Below are 27,055 nucleotides of genomic sequence, written 5' to 3' on the forward strand. Positions count from 1 at the left end.
CGGGGAGCAGGGATGTACGGAGAGCAGGGATGCGCGGGGAGCAGGGATGTTCGGGGAGCGCGGTCCTGGAAGCTGTGGGGTGGACCAGACCCGACGTGAGGGTGCGGGGCAGGCGCGCTCCTTCTCCAAAACAAAAGGCGGCGGCCCCGGGGCCCCGCCGGCACCGGCAGGATCTCCCCCTGGCGCCCGCCCCCTCCCCTTCCAAGTGCTGCTTTCTTGTTCGGTGTTTTCGGGGCCTCTGGATGCGGGGAAGAAGCAGTCAGGGAGGGAAGTGGTGTAGGACGAGACCTCGCCGTGCCGCGGTTCCCCTTGTCCGTATGTGAAACTCATTACTCGGAGGGGTAATTAATTTAACTCCGGGTGGGTGTTAAATGCTGTCATTGTGCTGTGATTGCACGGACACGTCTGGGACTGCATCGTCCACTGTCCAGCTGCATCTGGGCAAGAGCTGCGGGGCTCGAGGGTCCCTTTCCTGCTCTTTCTCTGGAGACAGTTGCCGGGCATCAGAGCAGCGGGAGGTTTAGTTTGGCTCTCGCTGTGTTCCGTGTTTTAGTAAGCAGTGTAGTGTTCCTGCAGGGAGTTCTGCTGGCAGGCACCTCGCAACGAGATATTGGGGCAGAAGCTGAGAAGTTTTGTCACCTGGTTGGAATGACCTGCAGACTCCTCAAAATGGCTAAGGAAAAAAAAATTATATTCAAATGTAACACTATTAGCCAGCATTTTTCTTTGTCAGTTTGGGAGGAATGTGACCCACGGACCTCGTTTGCCTTCACTCCAACTTTCTCCCCTACTCCTTCTGCCCCCAAAGTCCAAAGGTCTGCTTTTCTCATTCCCTGCTGTAATGCCTTTTGAACTCTGATCTCTGTCTGTTCTGCTGCCTAAAAAACACAGCCTTAAATTTAGTTGCGGTTAGGTGCCACCAGCAGCACCCATTGCAACACATTCACTCCTCATCCCAGCCTCTGAGCCTTCTTTAGCCCAGTCAGCAGAGGGGTGAATCTCGGCAGCTCACTGTGTTTGCTCAGCCTGACTCTGGTCCTGCAAGGTCCTTGTCCAGATTTTCCTCGACACCAGCAGAATCAAGAGTGGGGAAAAATCAATGCCCTAAAACTCCTTCGACTAAGAGAGGTGAAGTCCAGGCCAGCCTGCAACTGGGAGAGGGAGGGGTGCTCTGCACGTCCATAATATGGGGATTTAGAGGATTGAGAGCTTGTTGGCCCACATTGAATGGTGCTTGGCACCTTCTTTAATCGGAGAGGGAAGTTCAGTTCGACTGAAATCAGGATTACTGTAAATTTTAAGGGAAAGTTCATTTAATAATCGCAGAGGCTTATCTTCCAGAGGTCAGCAGGCCAGAAGTTTAACCACAAAGCGTTGCTCTAAAGGCAGTAACAACACACAAGGCCAGCTACAGCCTGCTTGGCATTGCTCTGCAGAGAGGGCTGCTGCCCTGGCACGTGGGAGCCCTGCCCCTGTGAGACAGGCAAGCTGTGGTCCTGCAGCAGCCAGGGGCCTCCACAAATGCCCCTGTGTTCAATAGGCCTGAGCAGAGTTTTATTGAGAATAAAAGCAGGGTGATGTAGAGCCCTTCTCCCTCTATCCTAGCTCTTGGCAGCAGTGGGAGAAAAGCTGTGCTCTAGCAGGAGGATGCAGATGGACTTGGGAAGGCTGCTGAGGGAAGAGCAGTGATGAGGAAAACATCCTTCCTGCATTTGTTTAGTTAGGGTGGACCCTGCTTTAATGGTCAGCCCTCTGGGTGAGCAAGCATCCTTCACTTGGTGTTTGCAGAGCAGCTGGCACGGTGGGGCCTGGTCCGTCCCATCCCTGGGCTTCTGCACCCCAGCAGGATTGTAAGTAAATAGCTCAGGAGGATATGACATCAAAGAGAGTGTTTTATAATGCCCTGTGTGATTCCCACTTGGCTAACATTTGTTCAGGCCCAGAGTGACTGTGGCTGGCGCTGGCAAGCTGCTGGACTTTAATGGGTGTGGGAGTAGAGAAGGGCTCGTGGTCAGCAGGGTCAGGCTGTAGCCACACTGCTCAGTATCGCAAGGTGAACACTGCTCAGGTGCTCAGGTCAGGGGAAAAGATAACCTGTGTGTCTGAAACCATGATTTAGGAGGTTGTTCCCAAGTTTAACTGGAATGAAAAGCTCAGCTACCCCTTGATGTGCTGCGTTGCTGCGTGCTTGCCTCTGTTCAGATGAGAGCCACTTGCCTAATCCTTTACATCTGAGCTGCACCAGGCCTCAAATTAGTGGCAATGTCCTTGGGTTTAAAGAAGCATGAGGAATTTCAGTCATCACTTGTCTGCGAGGGAAGGGGATTGGGTGTGTTTTTGATGTAGCAGTAACTGCTGTATTGGCTCAGTTCTAGAGGCTGGGATCAGAAGGGTAAATTTATGCCTTTGAAAGAGGAATTTTGATGGAAATAAAACCAGCCCACTTCACCCTGATTAGATTTCACCATGTTGTGCCTTCAAAATGCCTTCAGCAGCCTGGCAACGAGGGCAGAGATTTGAGAAACATCCAAAAGTTAAAAGGACACGGTTCCTATGGATTATCAGCCTGTTATTTAAAAAAAAAAAAAATTAAAAAAAAATTCCCATCTTTACTATTCTTTCAGCATCTCAAAATGGTGTTGAAGAGAAGTATTCAGGGAGACAATAAAAATAGCCAGGCCAAGTGCTCTCCAGACCCGATCCTGTCTCGTGTGCTGCGGAGGGCACAGATTCCTTTGCACTTACAAATGGGCTCCAGGCTGGAGACAGACTCCATTTCAGCCTAATTTAAGCAAAGTACGTGATGATAACTGCTGGCCAGTACAGTTATAGTGGGGACAGAGCCCCCCTGCACCATGGCTGCATCCTCATCGTGCTTTGGCAGCTGAAATTTCCCTGGGTAGATGGGAGTAAATAAGTAAGGCATAGCTCTAAAACTCAGCTACAGCCCTGCTGGAAGGATCAAGCCTTTGTGTTTGTCCAAGACTGTGTTTTCCCATCCAGGTTAGGGAGAAGTAAATGGCATATACCACCCCCCAGGGGCAGGAAAGATCTGCAGGGAGAAGGAGAAGCTGGGGTATTTGAAGTGACTCTTGCAGCCAAGTAGTTTGCCTTTGTGTGAAATCATGGCTTGATTTGTTTGTGTTCCTCTGCAGACATTGTTTGCCTGGGAGCCCACTCACTCTGCACTGGCTAGAGTGTTTAATTCCCTGCAGGCCAGACCTTGGATCTGCTCTGTGCTGGGGAGGGACTGGTTAAGCTAGGCCAGAGAGAGGTGTGTGTTGAGAGGTGGATTGAAAGGGAAAGGTTTAATGGGGCCCAGTGGCTCTGTTGTGAAGGATGCCAAACTTCCAGGCTGGAAACTGGGGGCTGCTGAAGGAAGAAGGGAGCTTAGTTTCTAAGTGGCTACTGAGTTCACTGCCTTGGTTCTGACCAAGGTTTGCAGGGGTGATAGTGATTAATGTCATGTCCTTTCCCCAAGCCTGTCTCTTCCCTTCCTCTTCCATCTCACCAGGCTCAGCCTGACACTGTTTATTAGGCCACTCGTCCCTGATTCGTGAGAAATAAATATTGACACTGATGGCTGCTTAATAGGATTTGGGTTTGCTGCTTTCTCTCCAAATGAGTTTGGCACTTGTGACTCAATGTGTGTTTGGGACTGGCTCTGTTTTGGGAGGGGTGTTGGTAATGAGGATGGTCACAGCATGTGCTGTGTATGAGGAGAGGCTGGCAGTGGGGATATGTATTGCTGCCCTTTTTCCTGTTGGTGTGCAGAGATTTCCAGCCTGTGACTCCAAATCACTGCATGTCCCTAGCAAAGGTGTGCCTTCCTTTGAGAGGGTGCTGCTGTTCCACTGGGGAAGAAGAGTTTTTGGATGTCTTGTTAACCTATAAGTGCTGTGAAGGCCTCAGGTCAGACTGCCACTTGGAAGTGCTGTGGGTGCTCCTCTTTTCTCTGCTTCTTTAATGTGTTTGGGGGCTCCAAGGAAATGCAGCTCATGCTGTTTCACAGTGTTTTGGGTGGATTTTTAAGAAGTGTCTGAAGTGAGACATTGAAAACTGATAGGCATTTAGGCTAAGTGGGGTTTTCTGGGTTTCCCACAAGCTGTGAAAGGTTTTGCATCTACAGAGCAGCACCTTCGTGTTCCTGGAAACCCAGGAGGATCTGAGACTTCTCCCTGGAAGTCAAAGCCATATGCTAAGCTGTAGTGGATTTTCTCTCGACTCTTCCTGGGAGTGCTTCACCTCAGTAGTACTGGAGGGGAGCATCACTGGGGAAGCCCTGACCTCATCCAGGTGAGATTCCCATGGACTCAGTGCTAATCCAGCCCTGCAGCGCATGCAGAGAACATCCCAAGACCCAGCCTTGGATCTTGCTTTGAGCCCAAGGAACAATTTGAGTCTAGACTCAGGAACATCAGACTAAAATGCAGTAGACAGGGTGATGGGGAAGAGTTTTCCTGCTGGCAGGGTACATGGAAGAGGTCCCACACCCAGGGCTGTGTACAGAAAAGTTGCTTATGGTATCTCCTCAGCAGAAGGATGGCAGATGGCTCTTAATGCTGCTAAAATGGCTCCCTGCTGGGGGCAAGGGGAGTCAGGAACGCCACTTGCCCCTTTGTGGGGGTTTGTGAGAACAGTGGGGATGCACTGAGGCATAGGACCGGGTGAGAGGGGCTGAGAACTCATGTTCCTTGTCATGGTTGCAGCCCTCGTCCTTTTCCAAGCTCATCTCTGCCAGACTGGCAGATGCTAAAAATATTTTGAGTGACAAACAGATATTCATTAGCTTAACAGCCAGCATTTCTGTCACTTGCCTTGGGCTCCCTCACTGAGCTGGCCAAGTCCTCATCTCCTTACTACATCCATCATCGCTTCTTACTTGGGCAAATCTCCTGCTGAAATCCCCAGGAAGTAAATGGAATGCTGTGTTGAGTAAGGTGTTCAGGAATTTGTCCAGGGAGAGGTTGGCGTGTGGGATGGAGAAGCAGCTCATAAGGAGTAGCTCATATTCTAAGGATTAGGCATTGCTACACTTTTCAAGGTGATTTAGACCTGTACACTCCACCCACCAGAACTGCAATTAAAATCTGGAATACCAGGAAGCACTGCAAATAATCAGGTTAGAGAGAGCTGAGAGACAGCTCAGCTGCTGCAGACCTGAGTTCTTGGTGCCGAGTGTCCACTGTGCCTTTGACAAATGTGAGTGTGAGGCTTTCTTCTGCCCCCTCTGAAGAGACGCTCAGATTGTCACTCCCTTAGTACACATCACTGAGACCAGTTTTCAAAAGGCAGCTGAGCCACTGCTGCAGCACTTTGGTAACATCCACATTTCCATAGGAGAGCTGCTGGGCTAAAATTTCAGGGTGTGTTCCTTGAAGTGCAAGGTGTCACCAGTGCAGGCAAGGAAGAGAGATCCAGCTGTGCTGGCGGAAGAGATTAACGCCCCACTTGCTCATAGTGCCACAGACATCATTCATCTGCCACTGGTGCACTTCCTGTAAGCACTTCCTTAATCTTTAGCTTTAAACCATTTAAATTGTTGGTCTGAACTGACCTAGTTTGCTTTGGATGGAACATTATTAGGAGCTGCACCCGCAGATGCAGCCTAGTCCCAGCTCCAAGCTGCTGGCAGAAAAGTTTCCCAGTGAAGGTTGGGTTTGCCTTCCAGGTCTCAGGTCTGCACCCTATGGCCAGGTCCCAGGTGGGACATGTCTTGCCTGACATTCAGACCCTCTCTAGGATGGCCCTTTTGTAGCTGGAAAACATCACTGTTCTGAAGGGTGAGTGTAAAAAGAGTAATTGTGGGGAAATACCTTCTGCTGATTGCATCTCTTGCAGTGAATATAACTATTCTTTCAGCATGGAGGGGTTGTGGGCTTTTCTTACGGAGTCATTTTAATTCCCAAATCCTAAAATGGAAACTAATCCTTGTATTACATGAGTATGACTTTTCCTTCCTCATTGTGGCTGCTTTTCTTTGTAGGAGCTGCAGTTACATTATTTTGTTTCATTTACACCTGTCCTTTAGAGCCAGCTTGTGCTTTGGTGTGCATAATGTAAGAGAAGTTAAATGTTATCGTGTATCAGAAGGACTTCAGCTCCACACAGTTCAGTGTGGGGACACCCCAGAAGCTGTGAGGATGCTGATCTACCTGCATGTGGCCATGGTCCTGACAGGGAAGGTTTTTTAAAGACCCTCCTGCATGCCTGAGCACTGCCTTGCATCATCTTCATCCTCAGGCACCTCTGCCCAACAGATCCAATGCATGACAGAGAGAGCTGATCCCAGTGTTCTATGGCCAGCTCTGGAGGTTTGTCCCTCGCAGCCTCCTGGTCCTGAACAGCCCATTCAGGAGAAGAGAGGATGCTCTGATTCCCCAAGCTGATCCTGCAGTGTCCATAAAGGCTTCTCTGAAAAACCTCAAGAGATACTCGATAATGGTCAAGAGCAAGTCTGTAGGATAGTCCTGATAGTTGTGAGCTAGAAAAGAATGAAACTGTCATTTCTCTGTGATTTTACTCCTGTTTTGGCACAGTAAGTAGGTAGGTCTGTTTTTGAGAGGGTTAAAGCTCTCTGAGCACAAGGTACAGGAAAGGTGGGGCAAAGGATGGGTCACCCACCACTTTTTTGACAGATCAGGACGGTTGTCACCTCTCAATTGTCTCCTCCTGAGAAGGTGAGATCTCCCCTGAGCAGGCAAAGTGCTGCTCAAGTACAGTACAGCTTTAGAGTCCTTCATTTCCATTGAACTTAATCCCAAATTAGAATTTAAGAGAATGCAGCCACAGTCCTGGGAAGATATGGGCCAGAGCTGCACGGGGAGCACACTTTGGGAACAGGCTCTCTGGGTGGTACTGGGGCACACACAGCAAGCTGTGATAGACTATAACACTAAACCCCTATTACAAAAAGCCAGGAATTCCCTAGGGATAAAAGCTAAATCCTGAGCCCTACAGGTTCTTCCTCCCTGCCAGGATCCAGGTCGTTCTGGCAGGGCCACGCAGGGAACCGCGCGCTCCAACGCCGGCTGGGCAGCTCAAGAAAGGACTGCGGGGCTGCGTGCCCAGCTGCCTCCCAGGCCAACTGCTCATGCAAAGCAGGGAAGGCCCCCAATTCAGAAAGCGTGGATTTAGGGTGCTTTTAAAAGGGTGGCAGTCTGTGGGTGGAGGTCTGGGTGCAGTGGAATGCTTATTGTCAAAGCTAAAGACCAAAGGGAACGCTGCGTATTGTGGGCCCAAATGTAGCTGGCACGAACCAAAAATGTGCATGTGAGTGCCTTTCTAAGTACCCAGTAATCCTCCAGGGCAAAACGGGGATTAGGGCTCTCTCCCAGACAAAGAGGGAGTTCATTTTCTCAAAGATCCCTTGGCCAATGAAGTGAGGAACCCAAATGAATGCCAGGGCTCCTTTCAGCTCTCTGCTTGCAAACAGGTACGCGCCGGAGCAGCTGGTTTGTGTGGGGCTGTGCAAACACAGCGCAGCCAGATTGTGGGATTGAGGTCAGGTCAGCTAAAACCCATCCAGTCCCAGAGAAAAGGGGAAGCCAGTAAAATGCTGGACAAGTAGGACTAGACAGTGTTGCACAGGAAAAATGTCGTCTCCTTTCTCCAGATTTTTTTCTCGGTGGACCTGAAGGTCAGCGCTCATTGAGGTTGTTTAAGTTGGAGTTGCCTGAGTGAAGAGCTCTCCGAGAAGGAAAGCTGTGAGTCTGGATTAATTCCAGGTGACTTCTCAGCCTCTGTTGCTTTGCCCTGAAATTCTGCATGCTCAGAATCTCCACGTGGGTGCCATTGGACTGAAAGCGATGGGTGCCTGAATGGGGGATGTATCCATCTAAAATTCACCATCCTGTGATTTATTTAATTTGCCTTCAAGCAATGGCCTGTCCAGGTAGAAAAGCCCCTCTGCACTGTTCCTGGGAAAATTCTTCTTTTCCCTTTTGGGGATCGGCTTATGGCACAAAGATCATCTCTAGTAATCCTGTTTTAGCAGATATCAGGGTGGATGTGCCTGAGATGTGTACAGAAAATGTGCATTAAGTAGTCCTGTTCTTAGAAGCAGCAGCCAGCAGCACTGTGAATGGGTTTGGGTTGCGTGGTGGTTTCTTTTTAATCTGAGCTTTATTGACCTATCTGAATCCTAGATGTGGATATTATTGTTTCTACTTGAGAACTTGGATCTTGCTGCAGATCTCAGGGAAGAATGCCTCATTCAGTCCCAAGATTCATGTGTTCAAGGAGTCTTGTTGAGATTTCAGACTCTCTCTTGCAGTGCTTAGGATGAAAATGTGCTTCCAGGAGTTCCACAGGTGGAGCCCGTCGCATTTTGGATTCATGAACCAGCCTTGAATTCCTCATGTGCCTAATTAAGACTGTGGAGTTAAACCTGGCTGTTTCCCATCTCAAGTGAATGTCCTAAGTGACAAGCTAGAGGTTTTACCCATGTACTGAGAGTTTTTCTGGCAGAAGTTTCCCAGGTTATTAGTGTGAGAGGTTTCGGTGCAATCTGTAGCTTTTTTTCTCATGAAAAGCTTTGTCTGTGTGCTTCCACTTGGTTTTTGGCTCTTGGTGTCTTGGTCCCGTGAGCACAGAGTAACAAACCTGGGCAGGCTCCTTGCACAGGAGAGCCCCTGTGCCTTTGTGCCCTGACACACGGGGCACTTGCAGTGCAGCTAAAGGAGATTCTGGGAGCGTGACAGAGATGTGGATTACAGGCTATTTGTGGACCAGCCACAGGAGGTAACAAAATAAGAAATACGTAAGCAATCCAGTCTTCTCACTTCAGGCGGAGCGGGAGGATCTGCCAAGCAGGATGGCCGCAGCCAAGGTCGGTGCCTGGGATGAGTGTGGTCTCTCCCTGACAGCGTGGAGGAGACAGGAGGGCTGGCTCTTTGCTGGGAGATGGGGCACTACCACCGAGGTGGCGATTGCATCCCCAAGGAGACGGAATTCCGGCTCACCGGCTGCTGCGAGCTCGCCTGCGGGATGAGGATAGCCAGAGGTGAAGCTGCCCAGCTCCCTTATGTCACTGGGCTGAGCTGGGGATCTCAGGCTGCCCTGTGCCATTGTGTAACGTGGGGTGCTGTGAGGATAAAACAGCAGCGTTAACTCCTCCGGCTCCTTCCTGCCTGTGGCAGCCCAGCGAGGCTTAATGCTGCTGCGCCGTGATTTTGTGTCTGTGATGTGCTGTTGGCTCTTTCTGGAGTGGAGGGGCGTTTCCTCTTAGCTTCTGATTTAAGACAAAGGGAAAAATGCCACAGAATGCCTACAAATAGCTGTAGAAGTTGGAAGAAGCGTTCCTTGCTTTAATCTCGGTTTCAGAAGCATTGTTGTGCGAGCACCTGTGTTTCTAGGATAGCTTTTAACTGTCAGTGGTTACAAATACTCCTGTTGATCCCAAATGGTTTAAAAATGAGAATTTAATCTCCATCCTCTCTTCTAGAACAACACTGGATTTAGAGATAACAAGATATTAAAAATTACTACACCTGTTAACATTTGGGGATTGGATCCTCTGGGACTCAGGTCATTTATTACTGTTGCAGCAAACCAGGTGTTAGTTTAAACTCAGTGATCATGGCTTCAAGAGGTGGAACCATTAAAAAATACCTATTCTGAAAAATAAATGTAAAAAAATTATTAATTTCTAGTACTATTTCTAATAGTTCCAGGTGCTGTTTGTGGCTGATCTCAGGTATATCCTAGACTCATCCCTGGAACTACAGGCAGCTAAGCCAAGAGTACAGGGTGGTAGTGCAGCCAGAAGAACTGTAATGCTGTTGTCCTGGAAAATGAAATGCTATTGCCAGACAAAACTTCTGAAGTTGGGTTTGTGCCTCTTCCCTGTGCAAAATCTGTCTCCTCTTTGGGAATTACAGCCAGGCAGCTGAGCTTGCACTGCATCATTTCCTCAGTGAGAGCAGTGGTTTATGCTGCTGCCATTACTCAGGGAGCTATTGTTATGAAACATGGAGTTCAGTTAATTAAGAAATGATCTCTACAGACCGAGATAATTGCCAGGAGGGCTGCTGGGCAGAGGCTCCCACCCACACTCTTCTGTCCAGGCTGGCTTTAGAATACCAATCTGTGTTGGAATGTGGAGGTTGTAAATAAGGATAAGGAAGACTGAAGAAAGTGAGGAGGAAGAGCCAGGAGCCCAAAAGGTTAAGATAAGTGCTGTGAAACGTTCCAAGCACGCAGGTAACACGAGGTCAGCACAGGAGGCAGATAAGGTGGTCAGAGGAGCTCAGAGGCAAAGGATCTCCCTAAAACAGCGACCGAGTTCTGCAAGGACTGTGGCAGCTCAGGAGGGCCATGAGACTCAGACGGCAGCAACTGCCAAGCCAGTCTTATGGGGAACTGATGAATATAAAATAAGGCCACCCATGTGTTCTTGAAGAGCTCTGAGGGAGGTGGTGAAAAGTAGGGAGAGTTTCACAGATGCCTGCTGCGGAAAGGCCGTGCTGGCTGTGCGGGGAGAGATGGATGTGGGGTCAGGAGGTGCTGCCTTTCTTCTGGAGGGGGCACTGAAACTTCTGAGGGAGGTTTTCCTTGAAAAAAGGCCTTAATCTCTAGCACTGTATGCTTTCACTGTCAAGCAAGCAGCAAGGAAAAAATCCAAGCAGGCCATATTTTTAGATGAGGGAAAAGCTGAGCAGAGTGTACTCATGGACATGTGTGGTATTAAATACCAAAGGCACCGTGGAAGCAAGCAAGTATAAATAACAATTCATAATTAAACACGAACTTTGCAGAAAAGAAATTATTTCAGAGGCAGCTGCCAGCCTCAGGTGGGAGGTAGAGGAGTTTTAAATAGACTGTGTGTGCTGGGTTTCCTGTCTCCCACTTGAGAGCTTCAGAAACAACAGGATAACAAAAGGAACAACTGCAGGCCCCTCCTTGCCAGGGATACTTTTTAGCTATGGAATCGTGAGGCCCTTTGCAGCATCCCAAAATAAAATGCAGCCCCGGGCTTTAAGAGCATCCCATCAGACTGAGTGCTGCCACAGGGAGCTGGAGAGCTGTCCCAGAGCAGCTGGAGCTTTCAGAGGAGGTCCACCCCAAGGAGAAGGTGTGAGGACAGCCAAGAGCAAAGGTAGGCCCTCAACACCTTTGCACAAGAGCGGCTGTCTCCGTGTTACGGTGGAAGAAGTGTCTTGATGGGGATTAAGAGCCTCCTGATTGTTAGACTGAGCTGCCTTACTTAGAAACACCACAGGAAATGTTCAGGGATAAGCAGCTGGGTAAGGCAGAAGGCTGCAAGGGGAGGACAGCTGCTGGGCTTGGGCTCCTGTCTGGGGAAGTGGCCTCAGCTCTTCTCCCTGCCCTGCCATCCCTGCTCTCACGGGGACATCCCTGTATGGGGACCGTCCCTCTGAGGTGGGTGTGCTTCCCAGGTGGAAGGATCCTCATCTCTTGTGTTCCCCACTGGGCCTGATTGATGTTGTGTGGCTGATTTTTAGTGTCTTACTGAGCCTGCCACGCACCACAGAGCTCTGCAGTTACAGTTGTTTAAGAGGCTGGGGAAACAAAAACTCTGTTGCATTTCCTTGTTCCCCACAACAGCACCTCCGGAGCCCATGGAGACACTAATTAAGGTGTCTTTGTGAGGTAAAGACACAAAGTTATGCACCCCAGCAAGCAGGGGTTGCTCCTGTGAGGAGGATCACCCAGGCTGCTTATCCTCCCTCCCTCTGCTCGGGGCTGCCCATGCAGGGTCAGGCTCTGCAGGCCTGGATGGGAGCACTTGGAAGGGACTTGGGCTCAGAAAGCAGAGTTTAGAGTCTTTGGTGTCTCCTGCTTTCTTAGCATCCTTCAAAAGCTGTTTTTTCTTAAAAAAAAAAAAAAAAAGTGCTGAAAGATCACTAGGCTGTAGGTGCCCACAGAGCTGTAGGTGTTAGAGGCACAGAGTGCGTGCCCTTATCTCTGATACCTGGCTCTGACATCCAAGAAAACACTGAATTTCATATAACACCATGAAAACAACTGTTAAATAGAAAAACTAAAAGTGTAAGTGTGTATTAGTGTGTAAATTAGAGAGTTTTCTTAAGTCACTGGGTGAAAATAGAGTTTGAACTAGTTTAGAGAACAGAAGGCAAGATGGAGGATTTAGGGTGTTGTCTCTTGTCCTTCTTTCTTCTTCATCTTCTTCTTCTAGAAGTTTTTGGATACTAGTAAGTGATTAGATAGAGAATGCCACAGTGCAGCACACAGATGATAAGTCATTGAGTCTCTGAGAAAAATAATTTACATGTCTATTGTTAATTGAGTGAAAAGAAGTATAAGAGATAAAAAAGCTGCTTATTTTGAGGCCATTTTGTGCCTTTCGAGACAATTTGAGACAAGTAATAATAAGTTGAATTTAAGGAGACCGAAATCACCAGCAACAGTAGGCATTTACTACTCCTTTATATCATTTCCTCAGGTTGTTGGTGACTCTTTTCTTGGCTCAGGGGCAATTTCCCAGCCCTGCATCTCATCCCTGGATCCCTCAGGGACAGCTGGCCGGATAGAAGGCATGAGCAGCTTTTCTCACTGCAGGAGCACAGCTGTGCTGTGGCCTGGCAGAGCCAAACTCTGCTCTTCAGGAAACAAGAAGGGAAGCACAGGCTTCTGTTCTCCAAAGGCTGAAGCTGTGAATAGATTTTGATCACAAAATTGTATGGATAAATTGTTTATATGCAATCTTTTAAATCCTCGTCTGTCGCAGGCCTTCTTTCCTTTCTGTGTCTTGCAGTGAAATCTCAGGAAATCGGTGATTTTTCATGGTAGGCTTGGTGAGCAAAGAGAATTGGAGCATTTAAGGATATTGGCACTTGCAGTAAAGGAGATTGTGCTCCTGGTGTACAGTGAGGCTGGAATGGGAGCAGGGAAGGGGAAACTTCCAAGTTTGATGGGAGACCTGACATCATCTGAGGAGAGGAGCGGCAGAGACGAAGCAGGACAGGATTTGGCACGTGGAAAGGAAAGGCAGCCAAGGCAGGATTTGGGGTAAAAACTGGATGAAGATAAGCAGGGTGAGCCAAAAAAGGCCGTTCTGGACCAGTCGCTTTCCCTAATGTAGGTGAAAGTGCTGCTGCGCTTCCCTGCTGTATCTCATCCGCAGTGTGAGGCTTAACATTCCTGCCTGGCACGTGGGGGCGCGGGGAGGGAGCGTGGGGGAGAAGGCAGCCGGACACAAAGACGGCCGGTCTCTCACCGGAATGGCATCCAAGCCATCTCAGCTATCCAAAGCCCCAGATGCCGGCATGTGGGCTCAGCACACAACAAGAGGCAATTCCAGCTTATCCCGGGCCGGGAGAGGCGCAGGGGGCCTTTCAGCCCCGCTTTTTTATTCAGCGTGGGGGGTTTCCTTGAGCAAGCCGAAATTTCACATCTCTTCTGCGCTTCAGGGCTAGAAATGGGAGTGAGTGGGAATAGTGGAGCGTTCCAGGGGGAAGGAAGGAGCTGAAGTGATGTCTACACGGTGTTTGTGTGACTTGCAGCGGGGTAAATGCGTGTTTGCTGACTTTGTGGAATTATCGGTAGAAGGGGGTAGGTTTCTCTTTCTCCTTCTCACTGTGTGGAACTTTCTCTTGGCATTTCTCGTGTGTGTTCAGAGCATTCCCTGAGCTCTCACAGGGTGGTTACATGTGGAAAAAGCGAATCCCCCAGTGAAAGCCCTGAACGCCACACTGGGGGATTTAGTGTCCCCAAATGTAGCTGCAGGATAATGAGTTTTGTGCCGTGGGACTGGGCAGCTCCTCCAAAACAGTCGTGAGGGACACTCACAGAGCCAAGCCCTGCCCAGATTAAAGAAAAACAAGGATACACACGGCTTTCTGTGACATGTACTTCACTCATTCTAAAAACTAGCCTGATGCCCCTGCCTTGCCCTCGGGGTCTGTGCATTGCCCTCTTTCCTAAAATCCTGATGAAGCCCTAAAAGGGCTGAGGCTTTGCGTGGTGGTGTTTACATGTCCTTGCTCTCCTTTGGCAGGGACACCCATGCAGCACAGGGATGCACAGAGCTGTCTCCCGGCCCGCTCAGCCCGGACTGCGTGACCACTGACTTCCAGCCCAGCAAAGCCACGTGGGCAGCAGGAGTCAAGTTACGGCTGAAGACCAGGTGAGAATGTGTTTGTCTGTGTCCCTGGAACATCTGCAAAGACAGGGTAGAAAACAGTCACTGCTTTGGCTGCCTGAGGGGCACTCATGGGGAAGGAGTGCTGAAATTTCTCCTCAGAAGCTTTTGTCAGTGCTGGTAAAGGTCATCAGAAATGCTGAACCAAAATATCTCCGCAGAATTGGTGTAGGTCTTCTCTGACTTCCCAGCTTCAGGTGCCTGGCATTCCAAAATCACCTGGCTTCTTCAGAATCTCAGAGTTTTAGTGGAAGTTTGGCATTCTTGACTTCAGAGTACCTGTCTGCATTTTTGAACGATTAAATGTCCTGAGAAATCAGTTTCCTGAACGCCTCTGGATTGGCTGGTATTGTGGCTGAGCCTCGCTCCCCTCCTTTGGCCACACAGTTTAGGACCAAATCCTACTGCATTTACTTAGGCAGAGCTTTTGCTGGCATCCAAAGAGCCTCTTAGATCAGTCAGATGTAATCTGAGTGACCTCATAGACTTTTTGTGTCCTGATGTTTGTACCATGAAGTTAAAGCAGTGGCTTTTATTTGCAACATTGCATTTGGGTCAGACCTGGACTTAGCTGAAGCCAAGAAGCCACACTGGTTTCCTGGAGCTGGTGGAAATGCAGCCTGCTGCCTGTGAGCGAGCAGCTGAGAAGGGAATTCCTCAATCTGATCTTATCAGCAAGGATGCACCCTCTGGAGCAACCTCCCTGACCTTAGTGGAGATGCTCTAGCTTCTGGCCACTGTAGGCAGTCACGGATGCTGGCCCTGCCCAGCCTCAGTTAGAGCAGATTTTAGAGGCTAAAATACATCCTCAAAGTGATTTTATTGAGTAGAAGTTGATCTCTGACTGAAGAGTGGGACTCTGCATTTCCCTGGGTATGTGACCCGCAGGGAATTTGGGAGAGGAGCTCCCCTGCATCCACCACCTCCCTGTAACAATGAGTCATTCACCATATGCCCTCTGTAAATCCTTCTTGCCCATCAGTTTAGTAGCACATCTTCACAGAAGCTCTGAAGTTTAGCATTTCACTTGGATAAATTTGCCTTTGGGTGCAGAGCCAATGTTTTGCTTTACTTTTCCGGCAGTGTTGGAGGCTGTGTCTGCACATCTCAGTTTGAGCCTGGCTGGAGCTTTAGTTAGGAACAGGAGGCTGCTTCAATGTATAAGAAAGTCCCTGTGGGAGGTGTTTCAGGCTCAGCAACCTTTGCTTTGGGCCAGGCAGCGGGTGCACTTCCCCAGCGCATTTGACTCACCCTGTTACCCCCCAAATGTGTGCAAGCACCTCCACACATCCTCCTGGAGGCCCTGCTGCCTCTCTCCCGTTCATCCCTCCTCCATGAGCACTTGGGTGTGGAGCTCACCAGCACTGCCTGTGATTTGTAGCCCTGTAGCTCAGAGGAGAGCCCAGCCAGCCTTGCCCTGCGGATCCCCTTGGTTACCTGCCGTGCCTCATTGTCCGCGTTCCCTTTGGATAATCGGGCTCACGGGGAAGCCTTCCTGCTGCCAGCCACCCAGTTCCTCCTAAGCACCCAACCAGGCCAGGAAAGCACATTCCTTCCATTGTTTCCAAGTCTCTCCTGTTGCAAGTTGCTGTGTGTCGGATATCGGGCTGTGTAAGAATCTAAGCTATGCTTGGGTTTCTGTCTTTTTAACTAATTTACTGACTGGAGAAGAATGAGAAAAAATTACTTGAGTTGAGCCCGTGGGGCCAGTTCATCGGTCTGAATAAATCAGTGCAGCTCTGAAGAGCCGTGGGCAGGGAAGCCACTGCAGGCTCTGGCTGCTAGGATTTTCCACCCTTGCTCTGGGAGAGATGATGTGAATCCCTGGAGAAGACAGGGAATAATGGGGTCCTTCTCAAGGACTGTAAGTCAGTCAGCTGCTTCTTTTCCATGTCTGTTCTTTCTTCCTCTTTTTCCAGCAAAGGAAACAGAGTAAAATTATAGAAAGAAGAAGAAAGTTGCAGGGAGTCTTTAACCCAGTGCTCCCCTGCTCCTCACTGTAACCTATGCACGGTCTAGGTACCAGGCTGAAGGCTCTCCTGGCTTCTCCATGTCCTGTAGGAGCAGCATGGATGGACTATCTTGGTGGCAAGAACTTCTTGAAACAGAGGTCTGAAATACTCCTCATTTTGCAGTTTAAATCAGACTCAGTGTGTTGCTTGATAATGCTGTCTTCAAAATAGAAAGCTGTCAGAAGATCCCAGTAGGACCAAGTCCTTGAACCCAGTAATCAAGGAGAGTGAAGTTTGTATACATCACCTCTGCTCCTGTTGAAGCCTGTGCCTGGTTAGTGTCAGGGAATGCCAGTGGGACCCTTTCTTTGGGTAGGGAAAAGTCCTCAATCTAAATATTGCCTGTCAACCCTGCTCTGGGGTGAAGGGAAGATGGAGCCGCAGCGCATGGCCCTGCTCTGAGCCCCCACTCTTTGTTTCCTTTGCTGGACACTGGGTAAATTCCTCCTTCTTGGATAAGGCAACGTGGGGGTTCCCAGAGACATGTGATAACACAGAGGTGTGACTTGCAGGACCAATAATCATTAATTACAATGTTTGACTGTTCCTAAGTTCAGCAAAGGAGCGCCTGTTGCTCACAGCTGCCATCACCTCTGAGCGATCCCCGCACTTCCATCTGCAGCCTGTGGCTGAGGGCACTTCTGTCAGGAAAAGCCAGTAGAAAAAATCTGTCTCATCTCTGCTTCCACACAGGGATTTTCATCCCAGTGGTATGGTGAGGAGTTTTTTCCAAAGAGTTGGTGATGGTAATGGTAGGAATTCTGAGCAGCAACTTCTGATTCCCTTCATCCTGATCCCAGAGAGAGACTTCAGGGAGATTGATACCTGTCTCCCAGTACCCAGATGGAACTCAGGGCATGGTCTGGTGCAACCCAGACATCCCCAGTGATGCTTTTCAAAGGGGAAAAAGAAATGGTGTCTGACATGACAGCTGTAAACACCACAGAGGCACAGCACCTGCCTCTGGGAAAGGAACTGGAGAGAGCAGTGAGGATGGACCAGTCTGGGACAGAGCCCTGAACCAGCCTGAATGGTTTTCTTACAGTTTGGGGGTTTTTTTTAATTTTTTTTTTTTTTTTTTAGTTTAACCCTGAGACTGCCAAAAACTGTGAGATAGTCTACAGGGATTCACTGTGTGGGGAGTTATCCTCTAGGAGCTGCAAACTGAATGTATTGTGGAAAAGCAGACTGTGTCCTGGTATGAGAATGTTGACACATTTCACCCAAGTGTTCTCAAGTGAAGGGTTTTTCAGCATGTTTTTTACTTAGGGGAAGTTTTCATCTGAGTATTAAAGGGTGGGGGGCGTGGGCATGATTCTCCCTTTTCCCTACAGATGAGGAGGCACTATTAGCCAAGATCCATGATGTGAAATATTATCTCATAGACCTGGCCTTTCTAATGAGTCTTCCCTTTTCTTAATCAAAATTGTGAAGGGACAGAGCTCACAGCAGATCCTTCCTGCCCCCAGAATTTACCAGAAGGGCTCTGTGAGCCTAAAAAGAGAGATTTAGTAGAAGACACACCAAGCTGACGCCATTCTGGTCCAACTCCTTTCTAATTGACCTCGTCTGTTCTGCTTATTTTTAGAACCATGACTGAACGTTAATTAAGAGCGACGTTGCTTTGAGTAGATTGTGGCCTCGCTCTGTCAAAATCCTAATAGGCTTCTGAGTGCTTTACTTTTTCCTTCCTCTCCTGCCTAATAGATGGGCAGAGAGGCTGCAGCCACACATTGGGATGTCTGGAAAACATCTCCCTGTCATGCTCCCGCTCTTTCAGATGTGTCCATCCTGGAGACAGGTCTGTCCTGGTGATAATTCAGATCTTTGTTCTGCTTTCTGTTGGTGCACGTGCACACTCACCCTGGAAGGAGGGTGCAGGTGAATTGCTGGGATCAGGATCTCTCCATGTGCAAAGATCTTGCTGCTGCATGCACAGGATATGGCTCAGGACACAGTGCCCCTGCCACGTGGGTTTTGGGAGGTTGGAATTATCACCAGCTTGAAATCTTGACTGCTGTGAGGATGACTCGGTAAGGATGGGCAGCTGCCCTCTTGGCTTTCTCTCTTGTGACTCAGTGCCTGGGATCAGATCCAGGAGGCAAAAGCTTTGTGCTCTTACCCAAATCTTACATTTCTCCTGCAGGATGAGGGTCTGTGCTGCAGGGCCCCCATCCCTTCCCACCTCCCCACACGATGGGTTAGGCCACGGCTATTCCCTTCCAGCTCCAGCAGCCTCCCACACGGCCACTGGGGAAAGCACATCCGCAGGGATTGTGGTTGTGAGTGATGGCAGAGTGACCCTCTGGCCTTGGTTCTCTTCTCTGCCCTGTCCCATCCTCCCTGGACACATGAACAGCCACTGCTCAGTGCCATGCCCGCAGGTCACAGAGGTGTGTCTGCTGCTCCTGCCTGGATCTGCAGGTGGATTCTGCTTTGCTTGAAAGGTTTTACTGCCTTTATCTTCAGCACTCCTTGTCTCTGCTGAGGAAGGGTTTGGGGCTTGTGGGGACAGAGAAAAATGACCACAAGGTCAGTGGTACAAAAAGCATTGTTCACAGTCGTTCAGGCACGTGGATGATGTTTCTGATGGATGTGAGAATGATCAAAACAACTCCCCATGAGTTGTGTGGGAGTAGAAAAAGATCCGTTTATTGGGGCACTGATGACCCTGAGTGGCTGGTTAATCAGCCACAACATCCTTCTCTGGCTTTCACTTATTGGCTTTCTAAGGATGTGGAAAAAATGCAAATGGCAATTTGAAGAAGCTGTGTTGTTTGCTCTGGCTAAAGATGGGCTTTTGCAAGCTGAAGGACTTGCACTCCTGAAGGATGCTGGGCTTGAGGTGCTGTCAAACTTGGAGAGCAATCGGGTTGTATAATGTATGTATAATAATGTATAATCTGTGTACTCCAGAACTGGCAAGGAACAGTATGTGAAGAACAGCAATCAGACTGACTACCCCTCTCTGGGATGTTTTTAATTTATAACCTTGATAAGAAGATAACCTTTCAGTGATACTAAAAAGAAAGCCTGAGATGCTCATTCATCTGCAGAGTTAGTGCCAGTGTCTTTGAAAAGTTCCATTCCTGTTTTGTATGCAATATAATCTCCAGAGATTACAGAAAGGAGTTCACTCAGCTTTTCCTAATGAGAGATAGCTGTAGGGTGGTTCCTGGTGAACCTTTTCCCTTGTGTTTCCCAGTCTCCAGTGTGAACTGTGGGCTGTAGTCAGGTGCCATTCAGATGCCAGCGTTGCATCGCGTCCCGCCAACTCCTCCGGGTACCTTGGCTCCCGGGCATTTGTCGTGATGCCAACCTGACCTGCATGCCCAGCTTATCTGATCACTGTCCATCAGGAACCAGGAGTCTCTTTCTCCAGCCTTGGCATTTACAGTACAGGGATCACTCAGTCTATTATTTGAAGTGGAGAATTTTGCAGGAATAAGGTTTTCCAGACACCTTCACAAATACAGTACAGTACAGAATATATAAAAGGTAGGGTGATGAGCTTGGTCTGTTATTGTTGTTATTCTTAGAGCTGTGCAGCTTGAAATCCTACAGCCTCCTGTGCCAAAGCATCACCTGTTGCTCCTGGTTTTGTTGCGGGCAACTTAGCTGCACCAAAGTAACCCCAGTGAAAGATCTCATGATTTATTTGTCTTCACTTAAGTGAGGCATTAGCTGCTGCATTTGCAGGTTTTATCAGTCAGCCAGTTTGCCTGGGATCAATCAGGATCTGCCACATTTCCAAGACTGGGTAGGTGTGGATATGGTGTGAGGTTATCTCACCCAGAGCCGGTAAGCTGGTGCCGTGTGTCTTGTGACTAAAATTCACATCTGTCCACGTGTTGCATGGTTATGAGGATATCACACAAAAGGGCTTAAAGTGCCTGTGTGTCAGATGATTGGCTACACAGCTTCCTCACTGTTTCTGCCGATCAAACCAAGGGATCATTCAATTTCTTGAGTGAAAAACTGATGCTGATGGCTTGTACTCCACAAAAAGTCTTTAAATGTCTGCAGTGGAAGAGGCAAGAATGTGGGTTATTCTTAATAAACAGTTTTGTCAACTTCCCATCTGGCAGTGTCCAGGTTCCTCATTTTCTGGGCAAGGAGCTTAACAGAAGAGCTCTGTCTTAAACACACCTACACATGTAAAGGTAAAATGGTTTAGGGTTCACCTTGCCCTTTGCAGACCTCCAGTCCAGTTTCCCTTAAGACAATCCTGCCACAACAGATGTTCAAGGGAAAAGCATATCCCTTCTTCTTCCTTGTCTTAGCAGATGTTGAAAAATTAACCAGCACTTCTGAAATCTGTATGGAAAAAATGCTGGAGAAGTGGCTCTGCCTCTCACTCTCTGCCTGTGCTTTTCCATGCAGTGGCTGCTGATGTTAACTGGTACTAGGAAAGGGCAGGACCCTAAAAAGCATTTTAAATGTTCTACACTTCCCTGTACCATTTATTTTCCCAGTCTTAGGTCATACTGGTAGAATCCTCTCTCAGTGTCTACGTGCCAAGGGCATTTTAATCTATGTACTGATGTGTTCAGGACATGCTGTACTGTGGATTTTTCAGTGAGAGAAAGACTAAAGAAAGATGTGTCATATTCTCCTCTTGCATTTATTGAGTCAGAATTGTCCTGCAAGCTGTCACATTTCAGTAGGACACGGGCCCAGTGCTGCTCCTCGTTGTCTCAAGGAGAGAGTGAGAAGCTGTGGAAATGAGTGCAGGGGAGAGATCCCTCAAGGAAAGCAGCAGGAGGATTAAGGACAAGCCCAAAGGCTGGGGCAAAGGAGAGTCTGTGTGGCCTCTTCAGGGGACTCAATCACTAATCCCCTGCTTTGACTTTCCATTGCAGCACTCTGTGCTTTAAATAAGGTGTCGGTGGGTTTTTTTTCCTCAGGGCTGGCAGACTCAGGCCTTGCAGCTGGAGACTGAGGGCACCCTGGGGGCAGCCGTGCCGTGCCACGCCTGGGGACACACCCTGGGGACAGCTGGCTGGCAGGGCTGGGGCACTTGGTTGTCACGTCTCATCCTGCATTTTTAGCAGCACCAGAGAGAGATCAGAAGTCCCTTTGCTTCCAGCCCCTGATGGCATTTGGTGACACTCGGAGGGGGAGCGTGTTGTGGGGATGTCAGGCTCACACTTGGTTACCGTGGGACTTGCTGGGGGTGGGCAAAAACTCAGCAGCGGAGCACAAATGAGCACGAGCTGTTTTACATGTTGGTGTTGAGTTCACATCCATCTCTCCTGGGAGAGCTGGCCTGTTGCTGATGTGCAACCCCTTCTGCTTTTGCCTAGGCGGAGTGAAACTCCAGGCCGACCTCACTCCTGGCATTCAACCAAACTCGCCGAGAACCAACCCGATCCCAGCATGATGCAAATATCTCAGGGTACGCTTGGCACCCCTTGGCATCAGTCCTACCACTCCAGGTAAGCTCCACACAGCTGTGGAGGGAAGGGAGGGGGCAAAGGTGTAGCAGGAAAATGGTACCAGTGGCCTCCATACAGCTGGACAGGTTTACAAACAGCCAGGGTTCAGATTAGAGTTAGGAAGGCTTCAGTTCCTGTTTAGTTTCCTAGATAAAGTGGCTTTATTTTTCTCCTATGAGTGCTCTGTGAGGTGATTAGCAGCTAGGAAATTAGTTGCTTTAGAAATCCCCCTTCTTACAAAGATGGGAGCCCACTGCCAGGACACTGATAGAGCTTTCTGTGGATGCCCCCATACAGAAACACAGCATGGTTGTTTCCCCAGAAAAGGAAAAGAAATCCAAAGTCTAAATTGGCCTGTTGAAAGAAAAGGAAGAAAAGGCTGTAGGTAGCAGAGTCTGTCAGTGTAACAGAGCAGCCAGCAGCGCATCAGTGACAGTGCTCCCAGGGTGAGGAGTTCAGGGAGGGATTTCCTGGTTTGGCAGTGGCTTTCTGCAGGAGTCAGCTCTATCATAGCTGAACGTGCAGGGCAGCTTGAGGAAGGACAAGTTTAAATTTCTGCTCTTGAAAGCTTTTCCCCAGAGAGGCAGAAGGGTTTGAAACTCTCCATTATAGCCTCTGGGATTGAAACATCACTTTCTTCTGCTGGCAAGACTGATCCTTGGCAGAGGAGAGGAAAGAGAAAAAAGAGCATAAAAGAAAGTGAGGAGGTGGTTGGAGAAAATCAAGTGTGTTGGTCTGTGGCCTGAGCACAGCTCATGCTGGAGTGTGCTCAGTTCCCACCAAGGGGCTTTGCTTCCCAGGCAGTTCCTGGCACAGCCTTTGGCAGCATGGCTCTGTCTCCCGGGTGCTTGAGGAGGAGCACGGGGAACATCTAGTGGCCAGCTGGCTAGGGCTGTGCTTGGCATTGCCAGGGAGATGGTTATTTGAATCCAAAGTAGAGTGGTGCATTTAAATGAGTAAACTAGCTTCGTCCTGAGGTTTGCCACGGCTCTTCTTGCCTGTGTTCCTCGGCATCTCTCTGCACAGTTCCTGTGAGCAGGTTTCCTTCTGCCTTTCCTTATCTTTAGCAGCCTTCTCCCCTGGGTCTGTCCCTTGTTTGGGATGTGATCTGGAGCCAGCTTCCAGCTCTGTGCTTTGCCCTGCCACAGCCCATCCCTTCCTGCTGCTTCCCCGTGCCTCTGCCAGGACAGCTCATGTAGTGAGCAGGGAACTAGAGAAAGTGATACCTGAGGAAGGGAAGCTGGGAAGAGAGGGAAGGAAAGTGAAACCCTCAGGTTACACTTTCCAGTCCTCAGTGTATTTGCTTCAATCTGGAAGGGGAAATAAGCCTTCCATATTCAGAGCCAAACTCCACAGAAGTTTGTAATATCCCCTTGTGAGATGTAAAAAAGGGACTGTGACTGCCACAAAGAGGTCCCTTCCCATGGATAGAAAGGTCTCTGAATATCTTTCTTTTTTTGATCACTTTTCTGGTGGCCATGAGTCCTCTTTGGACACCTCAGAGAAAGTGCCAAGGTGTACCTGCACCTGCTAAGCTACAAGAAGAGGTGGCAGCGCAGACTTCCTGGGAATTCTCAGACTGTTTCTATGGTTGCACCCCACTTTCCTCCAGGCACAGGCACATACATCTCTCCTCTTCTTGTCAGCTTAGTTTTCTTGCAGCAAACAAACTATCCTTGGGACAGCTGAATTTCCAGGAAGCCTGCCAGGGCATAGCCTTCCTCTCCATAAAAAGAAATGTAATGGGAAAAAGAGATTAGATTCCCCCCCAGAATGCCCCTCGTGCTCCTCTCCTCCTCCTCCTCCTCCATGGCATCGCTGCTCATTCAGCTTTCCAAGGGCTTTGGATGGGTTTGCTGGATGGGGTTGATCCTCCCTGGCTCCAGAGATGCACCATCTTTCTGTCTGTATTTCCCTCCCACCCTTCTGTGGTAAATAAGAGCCATGTGTTGCAATGTCAAGCGGTTCCTCTTTGTGAACTGGGATGACTCCAAACGGGGGATGGAGCAAGGCCCAAATATGGGTTTTCATCTCAAAACTAAACATCTTGCTTCTGAGCTCACTTATAAGTTGTCGTGCCTCTCCTCTGCCGGTTTTCACTCTTCTCTCGCTGTCCCCCAGCTCCTCCACCAGCGATCTCTCCGCGTACGAGCATGGCTATCTGAGGAGGAGCCCCGATCAGTACAGCTCCCGGGGCAGCATGGAGAGCTTGGACCACTCCTCCCCTGCCTACCACCCTTGCCACCTGTCCCCGGCCAAATCCACCAACAGCATCGACCAGCTCTCCCACCTCCACAGCAAGAGAGACTCGGCCTACAGCTCCTTCTCCACCAACTCCAGCATCCCCGAGTACCCCGCGGCTCCGTCGGGCAAGGAGCGCTCGTGCTCCCCGGACGGCGCGCAGTGCCGCGGGGGGCTGCCGGAGGCCATCAGGCAGGCGGACATCCGCTACGTCCGCACGGTGTACGACGCCCAGCAGCGCGTCTCCCAGGAGTACGAGGTGAAGCCCTCGGCCCTGCTTCCCGACGCCCGCGCCTCCCTGGACCGCCACGGCAGGCTCCACGCCTTGGGCCGGCACGGTGCGGCCTCCTCCTGGGCACAGCCGGCACAGGGCCCCTCGGACAGCAAGAGCCAGCCCCCCAAGGGGCCGCCCCTGCCTCCCACGCGCAGCGACAGCTACGCGGCCATAAGGCACCACGAGAGGCCCGGCTCGGGCGCCGGCCTCGAGCCCAGCAAGCCCGGCCGGACCCAGCCGAAGGGGGCCTGGGCGCCGCTCGTCACCTCCCTGTCGCAGGGGCCGCTGCTGAAACCGCCCTTCGGAGATGGACACCTGCACACCGTGGTGGAGAAGAGCCCAGAGAGCAGCCCCACCACGAAGCCCAAGCAGAGCTATTCCCAGGCAGCCCAGCCAGGGCAGCCCCTGCTGCCCACTGGTGTCTACGCCGTCCCCTCCCCGGAGCCGCACTACGCCCAGGTGCCCCGGCCTTCTGCCAGCAGCACCGGGACGCTTTACCCAGCTCTGGCCAAAGAAAGTGGGTACTCCCCAGCCCTCCCGGGCTCTTACGACAAGGCCGTAGCCAGCAGCAGCACCCTGGGCTCAGAAGAGAATGGAAACCAAAGCACTACAAACAGGTCAAACATCTTCTACCAGCCCCCTGCCACTGAGAGAAAGCACGAAGCCAAACTCATCCAGCAGAAACCTCCCAGTGCAGCAGGCCCGGAGCTCTGCCTGGCCGTGTCGCGAAAGGAGGAGCTGTTACCCCTTTACAAGGCAGCACATGGCCACCGGGAGACCACAGGTACCACACAGGCCTCCAAGCCCATTTTCCAGGGTCCACAACCCCAGCTGAGGGATGCTAGTGAGAGGAAAACCCATTACCAGCCCAAAGAGGACTGGACACATGGATCCCAGGAGGAGAAAAACGGCAACGCACAGGTAAATGAGAGAGACGCTGGTGCTCCCCACTCATGGGGTCACAGCAAGGCCAAGCAGTATGGCTTCTCTTCCTTGCAGAACATCCCAGAGAGCTCCAGGAGGCAAAGCAGCTCTGAGCTAAGGGAGACGCAGCCAGGCGAGGCTTATGCCAGCAGCCAGCTGTCCTTCCCGAACAGCAGCAGCAGAGAGGAGAAGGATCACAGGGAACAGGGGCACAGGCAGTGGAGCGATGTGGACCCGCAGGCCTTCACGAGGCAGGAGGAGGAGGGCACGAGCGTGGCTCTGTTCCACGCTGCAGAGCCAAAGGGCAAAGAGCCCCCTTCTCCTCAGCTCCCAAAGACCTTGGATTTTGGGAGGAGCCGGCTCAGCTCTAGCAGCACCCAAAGCTTTCCCTACAGCAAGCCAGAGGCTGGCAAGCCCCGCTGCTCGGTGCTGGAGAAGGTCAACAAGTTTGAGCAGCGGGAGCAGAGCGCTCCCCGGCCCCAGAGCGCTGGCGTTCCCACTTTCGGCCAGCACTATGGGCCGAGCAGGATGAGCCAGCCCGCCGGCACGAGGTGCTCCGTGCACAGCCCAGAGGACATCAGGAGCAAGCTGCTTGGTGAGCCAGGCAGGGGCTCCAGCCCCTCCGTCAGGAACGGGAAGCTGGAAGAGGCTGACTGGCACCCCGTAGAGCTGCAGATGGTGGCTTCGGTGAAGCAGGCAAGAGCCAGTGAGTACTACAGCCCGTGTCCTGAAAATGAGGTGCAAATCAGGGCAGCTCAGCTTCCACGGAGTAGAAGCACATTCCAGCTGGGAGGCGAGCCTGAGAAGGAGATCCTCTGGAAGGAAAACGTCCAGGACGCACACGGCTCGCAGCTGGACGCCTCGTTTAACAGGGCCTACAGGAACAGCATTAAAGATGCCCAGTCCAGGGTGCTGAGGGCCACCTCCTTCCGGCGGATCAGCCCCCCGTTCGGGAACACGCCCAAGAGGGTGCCCCAGAGGCCTGCCTCGGCCCACGTGGGCATGAGGAGCACGGCAGCATCCCCACACACCCCCAAGGAGAGGCACAGCATCACACCCACGGAAGGAGGCTTCTCCAGCCTGGACTACGCCAGGACGCAGCATGTGCTGCGCGTCGGGGGCCGGAAGCGGCTGACGGCGGAGCAGAAGAAGCGCTCCTACTCGGAGCCCGAGAAGATGAACGAGGTGGGCATGTCGGATGGGGAGCCGTCGCCTTTCTCCTTCCAGAAGAAAAGCATCCACTTTATCTTCCCAGAGAACACGGTGGCCGACCGGCGCAAGATCTTCGAGAGGGACGGCAAAGCTTCCTCCACAGCCAGCCTGTCCAAGCCGGAGCTCAAGCAGCTCCAGCAGAACGCGCTGGCCGACTACATCGAGCGCAAAACGGGCCGACGGCCGTCCTCGCAGGACATCGGGCTGCTCCGGGAGCGCTCCCACAGCTCCTACCTGCAGCTGGGTGCTCCCGACAGCCAGAGCCTTTCCTCCGCCTCCAGCATGAATTCCCTCCAGGACCAGAACCTTTACCGCCGCAGAGAGTCCATAGAGCGGATATCCAGGACGGGACGGATGTCTTCCACCCTTCCCCCTGGGCTGATGGACTACTTGGACACGAGCGGCGATGAGAAGGTGCCGGGGCGCCAGGACAGCCTGGGCACCAGCCGGCCCAAGCCAGAGAGGTGCCGAGATTACAGAGCCAGGTCGGATCTCACCAAAGGCACGCAGACAGACCTGCTGGCCATGCAGGGCCAGCCTCGCTACAGGAGGCAGGAGCAGGTCCTGGAAGCGCCGTCCACCGCCAGGAAATCTGGGAAATCGGTGTCTGTGGAAGACTTGCTCGATAGGTACGACAATCAGCCAGTCCCTGTGCACGTACGCTCCAGGTCGTCTCCCACCGCGGATAAGAAACACCAGGTACGTGGGAATGGGATTGTGTGCACCCACAGGCAGGGCTCTCAGAACCAGGGAATGGGAGGGATGTTGGGAAACAGGCTGATGTCCCATCATGGCTAGAACTCCATGGATTAGAGACAGATCCAGTGTG

General features: G+C 50.9%; 1 protein-coding gene across 7 annotated transcripts in view; it reads left to right on the forward strand.

Moving 5' to 3' along the window:
* Window positions 1–27,055, forward strand: part of SHROOM3 (shroom family member 3) — a 113,727-nt gene that overhangs the window by 74,188 nt on the left and 12,484 nt on the right. For 5 of the 7 annotated variants that reach the window (XM_015623694.3, XM_015623691.3, XM_015623692.3 and 2 more), the window contains 3 exons: window positions 13,982–14,110; window positions 21,444–21,575; window positions 23,697–26,925. In XM_015623694.3, the coding sequence (XP_015479180.1) occupies window positions 21,517–21,575; window positions 23,697–26,925 (3,288 nt within the window). In that variant the 5' untranslated portion in view covers window positions 13,982–14,110; window positions 21,444–21,516. Of the gene's footprint in view, window positions 1–60; window positions 316–13,981; window positions 14,111–21,443; window positions 21,576–23,696; window positions 26,926–27,055 lie in introns of those variants that run through there. The other 2 variants (XM_015623693.3, XM_033513492.1) reach the window with 2 other exon arrangements.

Source organism: Parus major, chromosome 4, assembly GCF_001522545.3.
Source record: "Parus major isolate Abel chromosome 4, Parus_major1.1, whole genome shotgun sequence".
Lineage (NCBI taxonomy): Eukaryota > Metazoa > Chordata > Aves > Passeriformes > Paridae > Parus > Parus major.